At 42.7% G+C, this 18,515-nt stretch overlaps 1 protein-coding gene across 1 annotated transcript in view; it reads left to right on the forward strand.

Moving 5' to 3' along the window:
• The first annotated feature begins 16,752 nt into the window (after positions 1-16,752).
• The window catches only part of MYL10 (myosin light chain 10), an 82,793-nt gene continuing 81,030 nt past the window's right edge, over positions 16,753-18,515 (forward strand). The window contains exon 1 of the mRNA XM_040338417.1: positions 16,753-16,842. Within this exon, the coding sequence (XP_040194351.1) occupies positions 16,840-16,842 (3 nt within the window). The 5' untranslated portion in view covers positions 16,753-16,839. The remainder of the gene's footprint in view (positions 16,843-18,515) is intronic.

The raw sequence follows: 18,515 nt of genomic DNA on the forward strand, positions 1-18,515 counted from the left end.
AAAATATCATATCCATTGCTAACCCAAAACCCACATTCAGCCAAAACTTTTTTTAAGGTTTGTATTGGGTAGTCAACGGTTAGAAACCTTGTTTGCCTTTTGTTGCCGTTTGTGCTCGTGCTGGGGGAATTTACCAACATTTCCCGTGAATTTGATGGGAGTTACAGACACAGTAATTTACAAGAAATCTGTCTTTTGGAGAAATTGAAAACCTTAAAACCATTTTATTGTTTTAAGTAAGAAATGTTCCCTAGTGGAGACAAAGAAGACAATAAAAAAACAAGATACAACTGTAACCCTCCCTCACTACACACAAAAGTTAACAAACTATGTCTAAAATTGGGCTTTAGCATGATAGTTACGTAGTTAGTCAGGTTGAAAAAAGACACAAGTCCATCCAGTTCAACCATGAAAAAAGAAAAATATATCACATCACTGTAACGAGCCCTTGCTCGCTCGGTTCCACTCTCCCGACATTCCTCTGCTGCTATTGGATCAGATTGTAGATCGCAGCACCTGATGGTTCGGTCATCCGATGCTTCGGGATTCGAACTACAGCTATGTGCCATTCGAATCCAGTTGTGATAGCTCAGAACAAACACCAGGCAGGCTGTATGTAAGTTCAAGCAGGATCTCCTTTACTGGATGCACACACACACTTTTATACATAGCAGTTTGAACACCCCGCCCAAACAACCACTTTCCTATTGGTCAATTGTAAAGTACACTCTAGTCCTCGCTTAGGTCCTCTTGGCCATGCAAATGAGCACTTGAAACAGGATCAGCAGGGATTGGTCCGATAGCTTAAATAGGAGGACTAAGATGTGAATGACACAGAGAAGTCCCAGGAGATAATTAACCTCCCTGGAGGTATGATTATTTCAGAAAAAAGGTGCTGAAAGCGGTACCATTATTTGCAAGGAAATTTGGCGTTTTATACTGTAGGCCTGTAATTCTTAGGAATAACTCACTTAAATCTGACCAAACAAGAGACTAGTAGGCATCCCGGGTATGACATTTTTTTAAAAACAAAATTATAAATTATAAAATAATAAATAATTATAAATAATTATAACAAGTAATAATATAATTATAATAAAAATGATTCAATAATGTAATCAACTCAAAATCACTGAAATTTGCTCAGTTGCAGAATTGTCGCTGTCATTACTTTTATTTTTTTATGACGAATTTCCCCACAAATCGCTATCGCACAATTCTGCAAGTGATTATAATTTATTATCGCTGTTTTCTAGCTGCTCTAAAACCATTTTTGACATAAAGGGACACTTTTGGTTGCTATGGACAATCTACAGTTTGCAGGCAGAACGAACAGTTTTTATTATATAAATGAACATGTAGGACACTGGACTAACCACTAGGGACAAGGGGGGTGTGTATTTTTTACAGTACTGTAATCTATAAGGGGTTACCGCTTTTGGTATAAAAATCTCACCCCGAGTCAGACTCGGGAATAGCGCTAGGAGGGTCAATACAAGAAAGGACTTTGCTCGCTTTGAAAACAGCAGCTTGGCATTGCATGCCATTATTGAGCTTATGATCTACCAAAACCCCCAGCTCCTTCTCCACTACGGATCCCCCTAGTTGTACTCCCCCTAGTATGTATGATGCATGCATATTCTTAGCCCCCAAGTGCATAACTTTACATTTATCAACATTAAACCTCATCTGCCACATAGTCGCCCAATTAGACAGAGCATTCGGGTCGGCTTGTAAATTGGAAACATCCTGTAAGGACATTATTCCACTGCATAGCTTGGTGTCATCTGCAAAGACAGAAATGTTGCTTTTGATCCCAGACCCAATATCATTTATAAAGATATTAAAAAGTAAGGGTCCCAGCACTGAACCTTGGGGTACACCACTGATAACCTTCGACCATTCAGAGTAAGAATCATTAATTACTACTCTCTGAATTCTGTCTTTTAGCCAGTTTTCTATCCATTTACAAACTGATATTTCCAAGCCTGTAGACTTTACCTTACACATGATGTGGGGGGGGGGGTGAACAAAGCATCCCTTTTAAATAAAACATCAATCCACTTGGTGACTTTTTCCTATAACATCAATCTGATTGGTTCTTCTCTCTGTGACACTACCTCAAGAAGAGGTGCTGTAAAGTCACCAGTTCTTCCCCAATGACATCGCATATCCAGCGAGGCACACAGCAACAGTCAATTCACTCTAGCTCAATGATCAGTCTAGGGGATGTATTTTAGGTATTTAGGGCCAGATTCACAGAAGAGATACGACGGCGTATCTCCTGATACGCCGTCGTATCTCTGAGTGTATCTATGCGGCTGATTCATAGAATCAGTTACGCATAGATAGCCCTAAGATCCGACAGGTGTAATTGACTTACACCATCGGATCTTAGGATGCAATACTTAGGCCGCCGCTGGGTGGAGTTTGCGTCGTTTTCCAGCGTCGGGTATGCAAATGAGCTTTTGCGGCGATCCACGAAGGTTTTCGCGTTCGTTACGTCGTCGCTACTCCTTTTTTCCCTTCGCAAAGTTAAGCCTGCTTTAACATGGCTTAACTTTAGACGAGCCATGTTAAAGTATGGCCATCGTTCCCGGGATATTCCAGATTCACTAAGTATTTACAGCAGGACACTTGCTTGATATCCTAACTAGGAGGGTGCTACAATTCTCAAATAATGGAAATTATACTGGATCCTCTCTGTGTGCTTCCCATTACTAGAGGGAAGATTTTGTCACCACTCAGAGAGATACCAGGAGAAGTGCTGATGGCTTATCTGTCCCCTGGCATCTAAGGGGTTGTCTCCATTTACGTTACATTTTCAATGCTCACAAATGCTTTAACCACTTGCCTACAGGGCACTTTCACCCCCTTCCTGCCCAAGCCATTTTTCAGCTTTCAGCGCTGTCACAATTTGAATGACAATTGCGCGTTATTGCAATGCTGAACCCAAATGAAATGTTTATTATTTTTTCCCCACAAATAGAGCTTTCTTTTGGTGGTATTTGATCACCTATGCGGTTTTTATTTATTGCGCTATAAACAAAAGAAGAGGGACAAGTTTGAAAAAAAAAAAAACACAATATTTTGTACTTATTGCTATAATAAATATCCCATTTTTTTAAAAACAACATTTTTTCCTCAGTGTAGGCCGATACGTATTCTTCTACATATTTTTGGTAAAAATTGCAATAAGCGTATATTGATTGGTTTGCGCAAAAGTTATAGCGTGTATAAAATAGGGTATAGATTTATAGCATTTTTATTATTTATTTAGTTTTTACTAGTAATGGCGGGGATCTGCGATTTTTATCGTGACTGCTATATTGCGGCAGACACATCGGACACTTTTGACACATTTTTGGGACCATTCAGATATTTACAGCGATCCGTTCTATAAAAATGCATTGATTGATGTATAAATATGACTGGCAGGGAAGGGGTTAACACTAGGGGGCGACCAAGGCGTTAATGTTTTCCCTAGGGAGTGATTCTTACTGTGGGGGGAGGGGACAGACTGAGGGAGATGACCGATCGGTGTCTGTATGTACAAGGGGCACACCATCAGTCTCCTTTCGCTGACAGGACATGGATTTGTGTGTTTACACACACAGATTCACGACCCTGCTCAGTTACTGGGCATTACGGATGCCCGGCGGACATCGCGGCCACCGGTCACACGTATTGGATTCCTAGTGACGCGGCGCGCGCACACCCGAGTGGCTTGGGAAGGCGCGACGTCACATGACGTCCGCCAAAAACGAGAGGGTCTTCGTCCCGCCGTCATATGACAGCGGGCGGTAGAGAAGCGGTTAAACAAGCACATTGCATTTTTTAAGCATTTGCGAATGGCTTTTGAACATATGTGACTGCTTTTAGTTTGGGAAGTTGAAAGGTTGCCAATCTTTAGTGCTACACTTCACATACCACAAAATATAATATACAGTATCTCACAAAAGTGAGTACATCCCTCATATTTTAGATTTTTTTTTATTATATCTTTTCATGTGACAACATTGAAGAAATGACACTTTGCTACAATGTAAATTAGTGAGTGTACAGCTTGTATAACAGTGTAAATTTGCTGTCCCCTCAAAAATAACTCAACAAATAGCCATTAATGTCTAAACTGCTGGCAACAAAAGTGAGTACACCCCTAAGTAAAAATGTCCAAAATGGGTCCAAATTGTCATTTTTTTGTGTGGCCACCATTATTTTTCAGCACTGCCTTAACCCTCTTGGGCATGGAGTTCACCAGAGCTTCACAGGTAGTCACTGGAGTCCTCTTCCACTCCTCCATGATGACATTACGGAGCTGGAGAATGTTAGAGACCTCCACCTTCTGTTTGAGAATGCCCCACAGATGCTCAATAGGGTTTAGGTCTGGAGACAAGTGTACTCACTTTTGCGAGATACTGTATATGTATATTACCATAGACATAAGGAGAGCAGCGCCATCTAAGTGCAGCATGATTAAGACATTTTGTTCCATAAAAGACAATTGTAGACAGATGTATGAGATGTCAGTGCAGGTGGGATTAATAATGTGGTTCATCCGCTCGTGGGAAAGACAATCTTCTCACTGGTGAAGAGGCAGCTGATGGGTCCAGGGACGCCGGTGGTTTACAGCTCATCCAGACACTCGGGACGGCTCACAGACAGCGGTATACATCACTTTCGATTGGAGAGAGTGCTGGGTGGAGCCTAGCATTCGGAGCATGCATGCTCCTCCCGCTCTCTCTCCAACCAGAAATGATGTACACCACTGTCTGTGAACCATCCTGAGTGTCTGGAAGTTCTGGAAACCACCGGTAAACTGTACTGTACAGAGCTATTCCTGTTCATTCATTATATGCTGCTGAGACTACAGAGATTGAGATTGTGTCCTTAATCTCTTTTCTCTGTCTCAAAGGTGAAACATCAGAGGTCTGTTAAGACCACTGATATTTCACCTAAGCCCCTCCCCCAAAAAAAAACTACTGACACCAGTGTCAGAACTACCGGGGTCATAAAGATCACACTTGCGACAGTGTCCTGGTGTTCCGTCACTGCCGGGAGACCTTAAGACGGCAGGAGTAGTGGGAGTAGGAGCACTGATTTTTAAAGGGGAAATAGCAGTGATCTCTACCCAATCACTGTCTTTCAGAGCATGTCTCCAGTCTCTAACAAATCTTGTAGCATGCCCACAGTCTTTTAGAGTGCATTCACTCTTGTAAGTGTACCCTGACTGTAATTCTATGGGAAGACCCCAGAGGGGGTTCCCGTGATAAGCTGCAAGCGGCAGCTCCATTGAAATCAGTGGGAGGCTACTGGCTCTTGCAGCTAATCACACCCAAGCGCATAAAATTGTTCATGCTGCGATCACATGTTAGTGATTGACCCTGGATGCAGACTGCCTGCCTCCATTGCGGTATGAGAAATTACATGAGTGTGGATATGAGTAGCTGCAAGAGTGGGTAGCCTCACACTGCTTTCAATGGGGCTGCCGCTTGCAGCTTATCATGGAAACCCCACAGGGTATAATTGCAGCCATGGTGCATCACAGGTGTGAACACATGCTTACATTTTCTCTAGTATGTCTGAAGTCTGAAAGTCGTCTCTAGCATTGCATATACTAAACATTATGTGCAAACCCTTGGTGATATCAGAAGCCGCAGATGAGTCCCCCCTACACTTCATAATTAGACGACCACAGATCTACTGTAGACCATCAAGTTGAATTCCAGATTGGTGTACTTATTTTAAACTTCACAGCTACAATTAAAGCAGAGGTCCACCTAAAAAAAAATATTAAAAGCTAGCAGCTACAAATAATGCAGCTGCTGACTTTTAATAAATGGACACTTACCTGTCCAGCGCGCCCGCAATGTCGGCAGTTAAAGCCAAGCAATCGCTCGTCTATCAGCTGTCCCCGTCGCCATCTTCAGTGAGGGAATCAGGAAGTGAAGCTCTGCGGCTTCACTGCCCGATTCCCTAATGCGCATGCGCGAGTGGCGCGGTGCGTCCTCACTGGTCCATGCTGTCTCCTGGGACCTGTTTGTTCTTCAGAAAACAGGGGGGGGGGACGGGAAGCGGCGTGACTCCCGCGGGAGTCTATTACCTGAAGTTGGTGCAAATACCTGTATTATACAGGTATCTGCACCCCCCCTGAAAGGTGCCAAATGTGACACCAAAGGGGGGGAGGGTTCCGAAAAAAGCGAAAAAGGCAGAGGTTCACTTTTTGCGTGGACCTCCGCTTTAATATATGACGGGTGGCTATAAGCAGATTGCACAGAAACAACACACTTTGATTTTTTTGTTTATTTTGCATGGATCTCATTGTGTGCAAGTAAAACAATGTATGCACGAAACAAACGTAGTACAAATCATTTTACATTTCTAAAATACTTCCAATCATCTCATCATAAACACGCACAATTTAACAGACATCAACAACTTCTTTTACTGCAAATCCAGAGTACAGTTTATGGTGTGTACATTAAGTCATGCCTTAACAAAGGGAAATTAGAGAGCAGGATACAGTAATACTTCTTGGAGCATTAAAAATTAAAAGCAAACATACAGGAACATTCAAGGATTAAGTAGGGATTATTCATGAAGTTAGCAGGCTTTGCAACATTGTACTGTACAGTATCTTATCTTATTGACAAAAGACGACCACACAGATGGCTGTTGTGAGTATTTCAGTCTGGTAATTGATATATGAAAGAAAATAAAGTTGAAGATGTCAGATCTTTACATTCCACTCTTTAATTATTTGGTTTATTCTTTCTCACAGAACTTAACCAAGGAAACAAGAGTGTTTCTGAAACTATTCCAAACCTCTTGAATACCTGTTGGCAAACTTATTGAAACAGAAAAATAAATACATGCAGGTAATATGCAAACATCATAAAAAAAAAAATCCCAATTTTAAAGCATAGCCCTGCTCTTTCATTTCATTTTTTAGTATTATATATTCACGTCAACCTGTTATGTTAAAGTTCAACATTACAGAGAAAATTTAAGAGACAAATTATTGCAGCTCTGTAATCATTTATACATCCGGGGAACTTGCTTTCTCAAAAGAAGAGTTCAGTAATATCAACTTTCATTATTCTCATATGACAAAGTCGCTTTAAAGGGTTTGTAAAGGATTTTTTTTTTATCTTAATAGCTTCCTTTACCTTAATGCAGTGCTGTTTTCATGTCCTCATTGTTCGTTTTTGCTCTCAAGTTGCTGTAATTCTTCTCTGATCTCCACACTTCCTGGTTGTCTGTTTCCTGATAACCACAGTCATGGGAGCTTTCTCTCTGTGGTCACTAATCAAGGAGGTGTGATTACTGTGGCCCAGATTCACATACAACGGCGTATCTTTGTGCAGGCGTAACGTATCCTATTTACGTTACGCCTCCGCAACTTTTACAGGCAAGTGCCGTATTCTCAAACGAAAGTTGCGGTGGCGTAGCGTAAATAGGCCGGCGTAAGCCCGCTTAATTCAAATGTGGTAGATGTGGGCGTGTGTTATGTTAATTTTACTCTCTTGCAAAGTCCAAATGAGCAGTTTTGTGGCGTTCAAGGAGACAAGGTTTTTGAAGACGTTTTTTGTTTTTGAAGCCCTTCAGTCTCAGATGCCGTCTGATGGTTATGGGGCTGCAGTCAGCACCAGTAAGGGCCTTAATTTGGGTCGAGGATCATCCAGTGCTGGTGAAATTTTTTTGGGTCTTCCGCTTGACTTTTTTGTTCCATAACCCTCAGGATCATTTAAGAAATTCCAAATGACTGTCATACTGCGTCCCACCTCAGCAGCGATGGCGCGCTGTGAGAGAACCTGCTTATGCAGTTCAGCAACCCGACCACGTTTAAAAAGGGAGAGTTTTTTTGCCGTTGCCATCACAACGTGTGACTACCTGACAGAAGATGACAATGAATCCACATCTTTGCACAGATTTGGCCTTTTAAAGGCATGTGGTCCTAAACTTTTGATCAGCTGAAAAACAGCCTGTTTCAGTTTAATCGTTATTTTCAATTAATTGAATGTTCAAAAAATGTTTTGTCTCACTCTCATTTCTTCTTGTTGCATGTTGAAGCTCTACTTGGAACCTTGTTAAGATCCAACAAATAAGATTTTTTGCCATTTTTCAAGTAGTCTTAAACTTTTGATCAGGACTGTATATGCATCCCAGGTGTTGTATATATATGTATACACTGTATAGTTTAGCTAGATCTGCTCTTCCTAATTTACTGACAGGCAGGCAGGTGATTGTGCTAGCTGCAGTATTCTCATGTGGTGTACTGCCTGTGTCCTCTGCAGTGTGCACCTAAAGCTACATGGTGTGTACTGCCTGTGTCCTCTGCAGTGTGCACCTAAAGCTATGTGGTGTGTGTACTGCCTGTGTCCTCTGAAGTGTGCACCTAAAGCTACATGGTGTGTATTGCCTGTGTCCTCTGCAGTGTGCACCTAAAGCTACGTGATGTGTATACTGCCCATGTCCTCTGCAGTGTGCACATAAAGCTACGTGGTGTGTACTGCCTGTGTCCTCTGCAGTGTGCACCTAAAGCTACGTGGTGTGTACTGCCTGTGTCCTCTGCAGTGTGCACCTAAAGCTACATGGTGTGTACTGCCTGTGTCCTCTGCAGTGTGCACCTAAAGCTACGTGGTGTGTATACTGCCTGTGTCCTCTGCAGTGTGCACCTAAAGCTACGTGGTGTGTGTACTGCCTGTGTCCTCTGCAGTGTGCACCTAAAGCTACGTGGTGTGTGTACTGCCTGTGTCCTCTGCAGTGTGCACCTAAAGCTACGTGGTGTGTGTACTGCCTGTGTCCTCTGCCGTGTGCAGCTAAAGCTACGTTGTGTGTGTACTGCCTGTGTCCTCTGCAGTGTGCACCTAAACCTACGTGGTGTGTGTACTGCCTGTGTCCTCTGCAGTGTGCACCTAAAGCTACGCGGTGTGTGTACTGCCTGTGTCCTCTGCAGTGTGCACCTAAAGCTACGTGGTGTGTGTACTGCCTGTGTCCTCTGCCGTGTGCAGCTAAAGCTACGTTGTGTGTGTACTGCCCGTGTCCTCTGCAGTGTGCACCTAAATTACTTTTTTTCTTATAGTAATCTCATTTTGTGCAGGGACAGTTCTAAACACATGCCAATTCACAGGCATTCTATAGACACCCAGCAGGTATGATATTTATAGGAATTTTTCTTTTTCACTTAAAGCATCATTAAAATCACTGCTCCAGAAAAAAACGACCGTTTTTAAAACTTTTTTTCTATTGATACATGTTCCCTAGGGCACGACCCAGGTTCTGAAACATGTTTTACGACAATAACTTGCATATTAGGCTTTAAAATGAGCACTTTTGAATTTGAACGTTCGAGTCCTATAGACGTCAATGGGGTTCTAAATGTTCGCGCGAACGGTCAGTCCGTTCGAAGGTTCTGGTGCGAACCGAACGGGGGGGGGGGGGGGTGTTCGGCTCATCTCTAGTAATGAAATATATTGCGTTATAATTATTACTTTTTTGTGTTTTATTAGGGGGGCAAACCTGTTACAGAAGGAAAGCTTAAGCTATAGAGGTCTGTATGATGGTTATGAATATAGCATACATTTTTTGCATGCTCGCACGGTATAAAATGTTGTTCTCATTTAGGTGGTGTATTATATATGATGTACTAAATATATTGTGGTTTAAGGGGTAAAGCACGTACTCTTGTACTCATTCATAATTGTGAAATTTTAGATAAAGGCACTGTGACGGTATTGGTATGACATCCCCGTCAAAGATTCCCTTCTTCCATAAGAACATCACCCAATATTCCATGACGAGGAATATTCCTGAGATCGCCCATTAAGCCACACATGAGTCAGAGCTCACTGCTGGAACAAGACAGACTTTAATGGTTTCTTCTCAGCTTTATATACAGTACCAGGCATTAAAGCAACCATGAGATCTCCACCCCCCTAATCACACACTAAGGCTAATTACTACAACATTCTAGACAGGTCGGCACCGGCCTATAATTATCATGTCTAATCAATGCACATTCCTTAATTAATGGCATCAAACAAACCACCTTCACACACTGAGTTTCCTAGGCAGACGTTTCGTCTCCGCATGCCACTTGACACCTATTCACACCTCTGAGCATCAATAGGTTTTAGACAGTGTTATCACACAATTAAAGGCCTTTCAAAAGCTAGCATTATTTAACATATTAACAGAGAGATGAGTCACACATGAAATCACCTTCTAACACAGCATTAACCAAGCAGGGAGAATTTTAACTGAAGCATCCTTCACAATGGCCCCCCTTTTTCTCCCTGCTCCAGGCAACCCGGTTGGACCTTTCCTGGTCCAGTAGGGTTTACGGGTTCAGAGCTTTTTGTCCGAGGTTTACTCCGTTTGGCGTGACTGACCTCCCTTGGCAACTGCTTCAGACTCAGGTATGTCACCGGGTCGTCAGATCACACGCCAGTCAGTCCCCAAGTCTTTGTGCGATCTGCAGAGTCACCAGAAGTCAGTGTGAAGACGGCGAATGGGTCTGTGCGCCGCCGTCTAGGTGTCCCGCTATGGGAGGGGGTAGGTTATGGCTCTGAAGTGACAATCACAGGAGATTCATAAAAAAAAAGAAAAAGTTATATTTGTTGAAATGCTGTAGCACTGGTGCTCAGAGTTCGGGGGGGGGGACCCATAGGGTCAGCCACCCTCTGCTCCCTCCGCAGCCACCGGTTCTCCTCTTTGAGCTTCTCCAGCACCATCTCCAGTTCATGGAGCCTGGGGGGGTCAGCCTGCTGTGACCTCAGGTGGTTGTTCTCCTCCTCCATGCGGCTTATGCACTCCTCCAGCTCCATGTACTCACGGATCAGCTCCTGCTTGCTCATGTCCTGCAGGCTCTCCACGTGGTCCTTCATCATCAGGAACTGGGTGGTGGTGTAAGGGGCCACCGGTGGGCCCTTGGCAAACATCTCGGCCCGCATCTGGGACGCCCGCTGCGACTCCCTCTCCTCCAGTCACTTCTTCTCCTCCCAGGTCAGCTTGTTATACGGCTTCCAGGACCTCTTCTTCTTGGAGGGTGGCCGGCGGTGCCTCTTTCTGCCCAGCTCCCTCCAGGGCCCCTCCGGCTCATGGCTGTTGCCCATGACCAGCTGACAATGATGTTCCCTGTTGTCCGTAATAACAAATTGTACCATGAGGGCTTCGTAAGGGGTGCCCAATGGTTCTTCCGGACCCAGCTCCTGGGGATCCCAAGCCGAGTCTACACAATGGTCTGCTGCTGGTGGGCGGTACCGAGGTTGAGACCAATTTGACCTGGTGTTGTCATTCATGGGGCAATTCTGCTTGAAGTGACCCAGCTGTTTGCACCGGAAGCAGCGTTGTTCGTTGTCCTCCTGGCGTGGATAGCGAGGGCTAGATGTCATCGGTCTGTTAGGAGGTTGGTATCTAGCGGCTGGTGGGTGTGAGGGCGCCGTTGGTTGTGGAGGTTGTACCCGTGGTGTGACCTGGTTTGTCTTGCGAGTATCCGCATATTCATCCGCCAATTTCGCGGCCTCTGGTAGAGTCATGGGCCTGCGATCTCTCACCCAGTCTTTGACGTCCGTCTGGATGTGATTTTAAAATTGCTCCAGGAGCATTAGTTGCAAAATGTCCTCTGCGGTGGTGGCCTGGCTGCTGTTAACCCAGTTAGAGGCCGACAGGGATAACTGGCATGCCCATTCCGCGTAAGAGTCTTTCGTGGTTTTGCGTAAATCCCTGAACTTCTGTCGGTGGGGCTCTGGGGTTACTGCATAACGAGCCAGGAGCACTTCTTTAACCCGGGCGTAGCTATGGATATCCTGATCTGGCACGGTCCGGAAAGCATCAGAAGCTTTGCCTGACAGTTTGCCTGACAATATTGCAACCCACTCTCCTCTAGCTATTCGGTGCAGGTTACATTGTTGCTCAAAATCTGCCAGGTAGTTATCAATCTCACAGTCCTTTTCATCAAAAGCTTTAAAAGCGCTAAACGGAATCTTCCTTGCGTCTGCTGTGCTGTACTCACTGTTTGGAGAGTGTGCGGCTGCTTGTTGGACTGCTGCCAGTTTTAACTGTAGTTCTGCGTCTCTTATTTGTTTATCCTTCTGTAGTTCTGCGTCTCTGATTTGTTTATCCTTCTGTAGTTCTGCGTCTCTTATTTGTCTAGCCTCCTCCGCTAACAGGTCCATCACTTTCAGCACCACATCCGCCGTTGGGTTCGGACCGAACCATGCTAGCTTCTCTCTCATTACTTTGTTGGCTGGCGATTCCTCCTCCTGAATCACTGGTGTCTCCATCTCTTGTACTGCTGGCGTTGCTGCAATCCCGTCCTCCTGGTCTATCTCCATTAATTCTGCTATGATGACCCGCTTGGTTTTGTTGCTAGCAATCCTTCCACGAACTTCCAGTAGTTCTTCCAGTGTCTGCTTGGAATCCGGGTGTAAAGGGGAATAGAAGGGAAAATCCCGCTGCTGCCAACCAATTGTGACGGTATTGGTATGATATCCCCGTCAAAAATTCCCTTCTTCCATAAGAACATCACCCAATATTCCATGAGGAGGAATATTCCTGAGATTGCCCATTAAGCCACACATGAGTCAGAGCTCACTGCTGGAACAAGACAGACTTCAATGGTTTCTTCTCAGCTTTATATACAGTACCAGGCATTAAAGCAACCATGAGATCTCCACCCCCCTAATCACACACTAAGGCTAATTACTACAACATTCTAGACAGGTCGGCACCGGCCTATAATTATCATGTCTAATCTCTGCACATTCCTTAATTAATGGCATCAAACAAACCACCTTCACACACTGAGTTTCCTAGGCAGACGTTTCGTCTCCGCATGCCACTTGACACCTATTCACACCTCTGAGCATCAATAGGTTTTAGACAGTGTTATCACACAATTAACCCTTTCACGCCGAGCGTACGCATATATGCGTCCTCGGCTTTCAGGGGTTATACCGGGATGATGCCTGCAGCCGCAGGCATCATCCCGGTACCGTTGTTTAGAGCCGGCGATCGGCTTTCCAAACATAACAACCGATGCGGCTAAAAGCCGCTCGGTTGTTATGCCGGAGGAGCGGGAGGGGACATCCCCCCCCTCCCGCCGCCTCTCGCCGCTCTGACCGGGCCTCCCGTCCCACCGGGAGACCCGATCCACGATCCGGCGCCTCCAGCGTCTCGGCGCGCTCTGAAACAAAGCCGTAAACGGCTTTGATTCAGTGTGCGCATTGAAACTACGGAAGCGGCGTCATGACGTCACTTCCGGGTTTCTCGGCTGCCAATGGCGCCGGATTTAAAAAAGTACACAGTATTCAGAATCGCCGTTTTCGGCGATCTGAATACTTTGAAGTGCAAAGGAGGGCTCGGAGGTCTTTTAGACCCCGATCCCTCCATAAAGAGTACCTGTCACGACCTATTGCTGTCACAAGGGATGTTTACATTCCTTGTGACAGCAATAAAAGTGATCAAAATGTAAAAAAAAAAAAAAAAAAAAAGGTAATATTGGAGAAAATAAATAAAAGAAAAAGAAAACCAAAAAAAAAATTTTTTAAAGCGCCCCGCGAGCTTGCGCAGCAAAGAAAGCGCATACGGAAGTCGCGCCCGCATATGAAAACGGTGTTCAAATAACACATGTGAGGTATCGCCGCGATCGTAAGAGCGAGAGCAATAATTATAGCACTAGGCCTACTCTGTAACTCTAACCTGGTAACCGTAAAAAAAGTTTAAAGCGTCGCCTATGGAGATTTTTAGTTACCGTAGTTTGTCGCCATTCCACGAGTGCGTGCAATTATAAAGCGTGTCATGCTTGATATCTATTTACTCGGCATAACATCATCTTTCACATTATGCAAAAAAATTGGGCTAATTTTACTTTTTCATTTTTTTAAAATTCATGAAAGTAAATTTTTCCCAAAAAGTTGTGTTTAAAACACCGCCGCACAAATACCGTATGACATAAAATATTGCAACAATCGCCATTTTATTCTCTAGATTCTCTGCTAAAAATATATATATAATGTTTGGGGGTTCTAAGTAATTTTCTAGCCAAAAATATGGATTTTAACTTGTAAACACCAAATGTCATACATAGGCATAGGCATGAAAGGGTTAAAGGCCTTTCAAAAGCTAGCCTTATTTAACATATTAACAGAGAGATGAGTCACACATGAAATCACCTTCTAACACAGCATTAACCAAGCAGGGAGAATTTAAACTGAAGCATCCTTCACAGGCACCCTTCAAGCTGTTCTCTGCAATTTAAAGATATGCCACCCAGGGAAAAAAGTGTTTGTAGGACATCTTTCCTTCTGGAATACACTTTGCATAAATATACTCTCCTCATCCATGTTTCCATCACCATGTGTTGCTCTGTATTGGCACAATTGTCAATTTGTTGTCTAAATATAGTCATGACTGCCAGTGTTAACAAGTATTGCCAAGGTTAACAGCATGTTGCCCACCTTTGTTGTACATATATTGTCGCAATTGGGTTATCTGTGTATTTTGGCTTTTTACCTAATTTGTTATAGTATAGCCTTTAGTTCAATGTTGTTTTAATCTGAATTATATGTGATGGATCAGAACACAATAGTCTAAGTTGGTGAAGTAAAATTAGAAAAATATATACGTAAAAATATTTTTCAGAAATAAAAAACTGATAATTGGCATGTGCTTATGTATTCACCCCCTTTGTTTAGAAGCCCATAAAACGCTCTGGTGCAACCAATTACCTTCAGAAGTCACATGATTAGTGAAATGATGTCCACCTGTGTGAAATCTAAGTGTCACATGATCTGTCATTACATATACACACCCTTTTGAAAGGCCCCAGAGGCTGGAACACCTAAGCAAGAGGCAACTCTAACCAAACACTGCCATGAAGACCAAGTAACTCTCCAGACAAGTAAGGGACAATGTTGTTGAGAAGTACAAGTCAGGGTTAGGTTATAAAAAATATCCAAAGCTTTGATGATCCCTAGAAGCACCATCAAATCTATCATAACCAAATGAAACAACAGCAGACTCCCAAAATGTATGGAGGAAGGTGCTCTGGTCTGATTTTACTTTTGGCCATCGAAGAAAACGCTAGGTCTGGCGCAAACCAAACACATCACATCACCCACAGAACACCACTCAAGTGTTGCTTTAGCAATGTGTTTGGGGTCATTGTCCTGCTGGAGGGTGAACCTCCATCCTAGCCTCAGATCATACACAGAGTGGTACAGGTTTTACTCAAGAATATCCCTGTATTTAGCACCATGCATCTTTCCCTCAACTCTGACCAGTTTCCCAGTCCTGACTGCTGAAAAACATCCCCACAGCATGATGGTGCCACCACCATGTTTCACTGTGGTGATGTTTTTTAGCATTCAGGACTGGGAAACTGGTCAGAGTTGAGGGAAAGATGGATGGTGTTAAATACAGGGATATTCTTGAGTAAAACCTGTACCATTCTGTGTGTGATCTGAGGCTAGGACAGAGGTTCACCCTCCAGCAGGACAATGACCCCAAACACACTGCTAAAGCAACACTTGAGTGGTTTAAGGGGTAACATGTAAATGTGTTGGAATGGCCTTGTCAAAGCCCAGACCTCCATCCAATGGAAAATCTGGGGTCAGACTTAAAGATTGCTGTTGACAAGCACAAACCATCCAACTTGAAGGAGCTGGAGCAGTTTTGCAAAGAGGAACGGGGAAATTCCCAGTGGTAAGATGTGGCAAGCTCATAGAGACTTATCCAAAGCAACTTGGAACTGTGATAGCCGTAAAAGGTGGCTCTACAAAGTATTGACTTTAGGGGAGTGAATAGTTATGTACATTGACTTTTTCTGTTATTTTGTCTTATTTGTTGTTTGCTTCACAATAATAAAAAAACATCTTCAAAGCTGTGGGCATGTTCTGTAAATTAAATTATGCAAATCCTCAAACAAACCATGTTAATTCTAGGTTGTGAGGCAACAAAGCATACAAAATGTCAAGGGGTGAATATTTTGCAAAGCACTGTATGTCTATTTATTACCATAGTTTATTTCTTTGGTGCCACCATGTGCGTAGTTGACCAATTAACCATAGTTTGTAATTGAAATTATATTACCACCTTTCCAGGGACCAAAATACTGTATTAAACACTATTAAACCATACCCCTAAAAACACCTAGTGTGGTAATTACCAAATTGGTGGTAGCTTTTCCCAACATATAAAAAACACATTCACCCTCTAATTCTTTTAAGCATGCACCACAGTGCTTTGTCACCCCCCTGGCCATTTCTCAGGTTCCTAAGTTTCTAAATGTCATATTTATATAAATTGGTATCAGCATGTACCAGCCATGACAGTGGAATAGGAAGAGAATCCTCTGCCAGTAAACCTGAATTACCTTCTCATTCTTCATTACCTGTTATTCTATTCTCTATTTCCCACAATCCAAAGGGTGCTCCTCCACACACAGTAGTTTTGTCCAGTGGACCCTGCATGCCTTAATATGGCCCTGGATAGGTCAGTGATGGAATCACTTTCCTCTTTTATATTTTTTCTTCAAGAGCTTTTTGGCTATGGAATCCATAGAAATTCTTACTCTCGGACTGCATTTTGTGAACATATTTTCAGATCCATAGACATATCCAGTGCATTTTCAAAGGGATTTTTGCAACAATGGCTTTGAGGGACAGATGCCTGAGATAATTCTGATATCCGATTACAGGACATTTCCAACCTTACATCTATTGTCTAAACTTGGAACAAACAGAGCTAATCCTGAGTGACACTATAAAAAGATGAAAACCATGGCTTCAGCTGGCTTGATAGTTGGCACTCTGGGCACGAGGGAGCAGCAAGACTATGGTAATGTGATTCCTATCTTTATCATGATGTTGAGTAGTTTTCAACTGCATTTTAACTGGAATATTTGTAATAGTGTTTAACATATCACATATTTCCATTTTTTAAATTTTATTTATTTTTCATATTTAATAGTAACAAATGAACAATATTACTGCAGATCTTGATGGAAGAAGGGTACATTTTGACCACACTGGGTTGTATGAGTGGCAGCTAGCACATATTTTCTATAGCATTATTTTACTTTTTGGTAGAATTGATATGGAGGATGCTGGCTTTACAGAAAAAAAAGATCTTCTCTGTTTGTTCTGATATGCTTGTACATGGCCTTAAAGTGTCAGTTTGGGGGAGTGGGAGAAGTGTACACTCTATGACTGCAATAGAGACAATTATTTAGAAATATAGGCAACTGTAGAACGGTGTCTAACTATGGCAGAAATGTACATATTTCCAGCTGGACACAACACATTTAATGAACTAGATATAAAGCACTGATCACAAAAATTTATTTTTGTTGTTCTGCTTTTAATTAAAAGTTTTTTTTTTACAAGTTATTTAGAATAGGAGATTAGAGATCGAAGCGCATAAAGTATAATAAGGTATTATACAAACTACAGAAATGGAAAGTGTAAGCATTGCCCATAGCAGCTAATCTGATTCCAGCTGATTTTTGTTTCAGTGTAGGTTTAAAAATAAAAGCTTGAGCTGATTGTTTAATGGGCAAAATGTCAGTTTTTAATCATTTGTTATATTTCTATTAGAACAGGGCAATTGTCAGTAAGGGGTTCAGTGGACAATCAGGGCTGTGCTGCCAATGATACCCTATCAGTTGGCAGCAATTATATAAACGTCATCATAGATATTTTTGGAAACACTTCTTCTCTCATGAAACACTGTAGCAAAATCATTGAAATCATTTTATATCTACCAGCAGCATCAAGTAAATTGCTATGGTGCTTATGTTATTGTGTTTTATAAACTATAAGTGAAAGACACCTTGTCAATCTCCCACTGGGAAAATCAAAAGTGGGAGGTCATAGCTATTAGAGGATGGTCATATGCAGGGATATTGTTCAACTTCTAAAATACACATTTTCTTTATTTCATTTTTAAGCACACACAAGCTCCAGTAATCATTACACAAAATGTGTAAGCATTCATGTACAAAGTAGTCCATGGAGACAAAGTCAGAGGCATGTCCTAAAATTCCAAACCATGAGGAGCCCCACCCACAGGGCAGCCAACCCTAGACCCCTATCCTCTGCAGACAAAGAGAGAAAATCTTTGTCACCTGAGTAAACCGAGTTCATGTGAACTGTGGACAACCAGCAGTACCACACCATATTACTCTTTGTTGGTCAGGCCCAATCTTCATAGGTAGACTTATAAAATTGCAGAGAAGAATTGTTAGTTCTTTCCAGAATGCAACATTAGGAGCATCCAGTTCTTCCCAGTTCAGATTAAAAGCCCTTTGTATGGGGTAATGTAATTTTCTTCCCCCAATCCTAGCAGGCAGAGAGCGGCATGGCAATGTTTAATATGGTAATCTCATTCATAAACTGGGTGACTATTGTCCTGAAATTCTCTTTCATTTACCAATTTTTTAAAACATGGATGGAATTTGCAGAGGATTGAGGGTATTGCCAATATTCACATGAATCTGATGGAGAGATATC

This window comes from Rana temporaria, chromosome 2 (genome assembly GCF_905171775.1).
Source record: "Rana temporaria chromosome 2, aRanTem1.1, whole genome shotgun sequence".
Classification (NCBI taxonomy): Eukaryota; Metazoa; Chordata; class Amphibia; order Anura; family Ranidae; genus Rana; species Rana temporaria.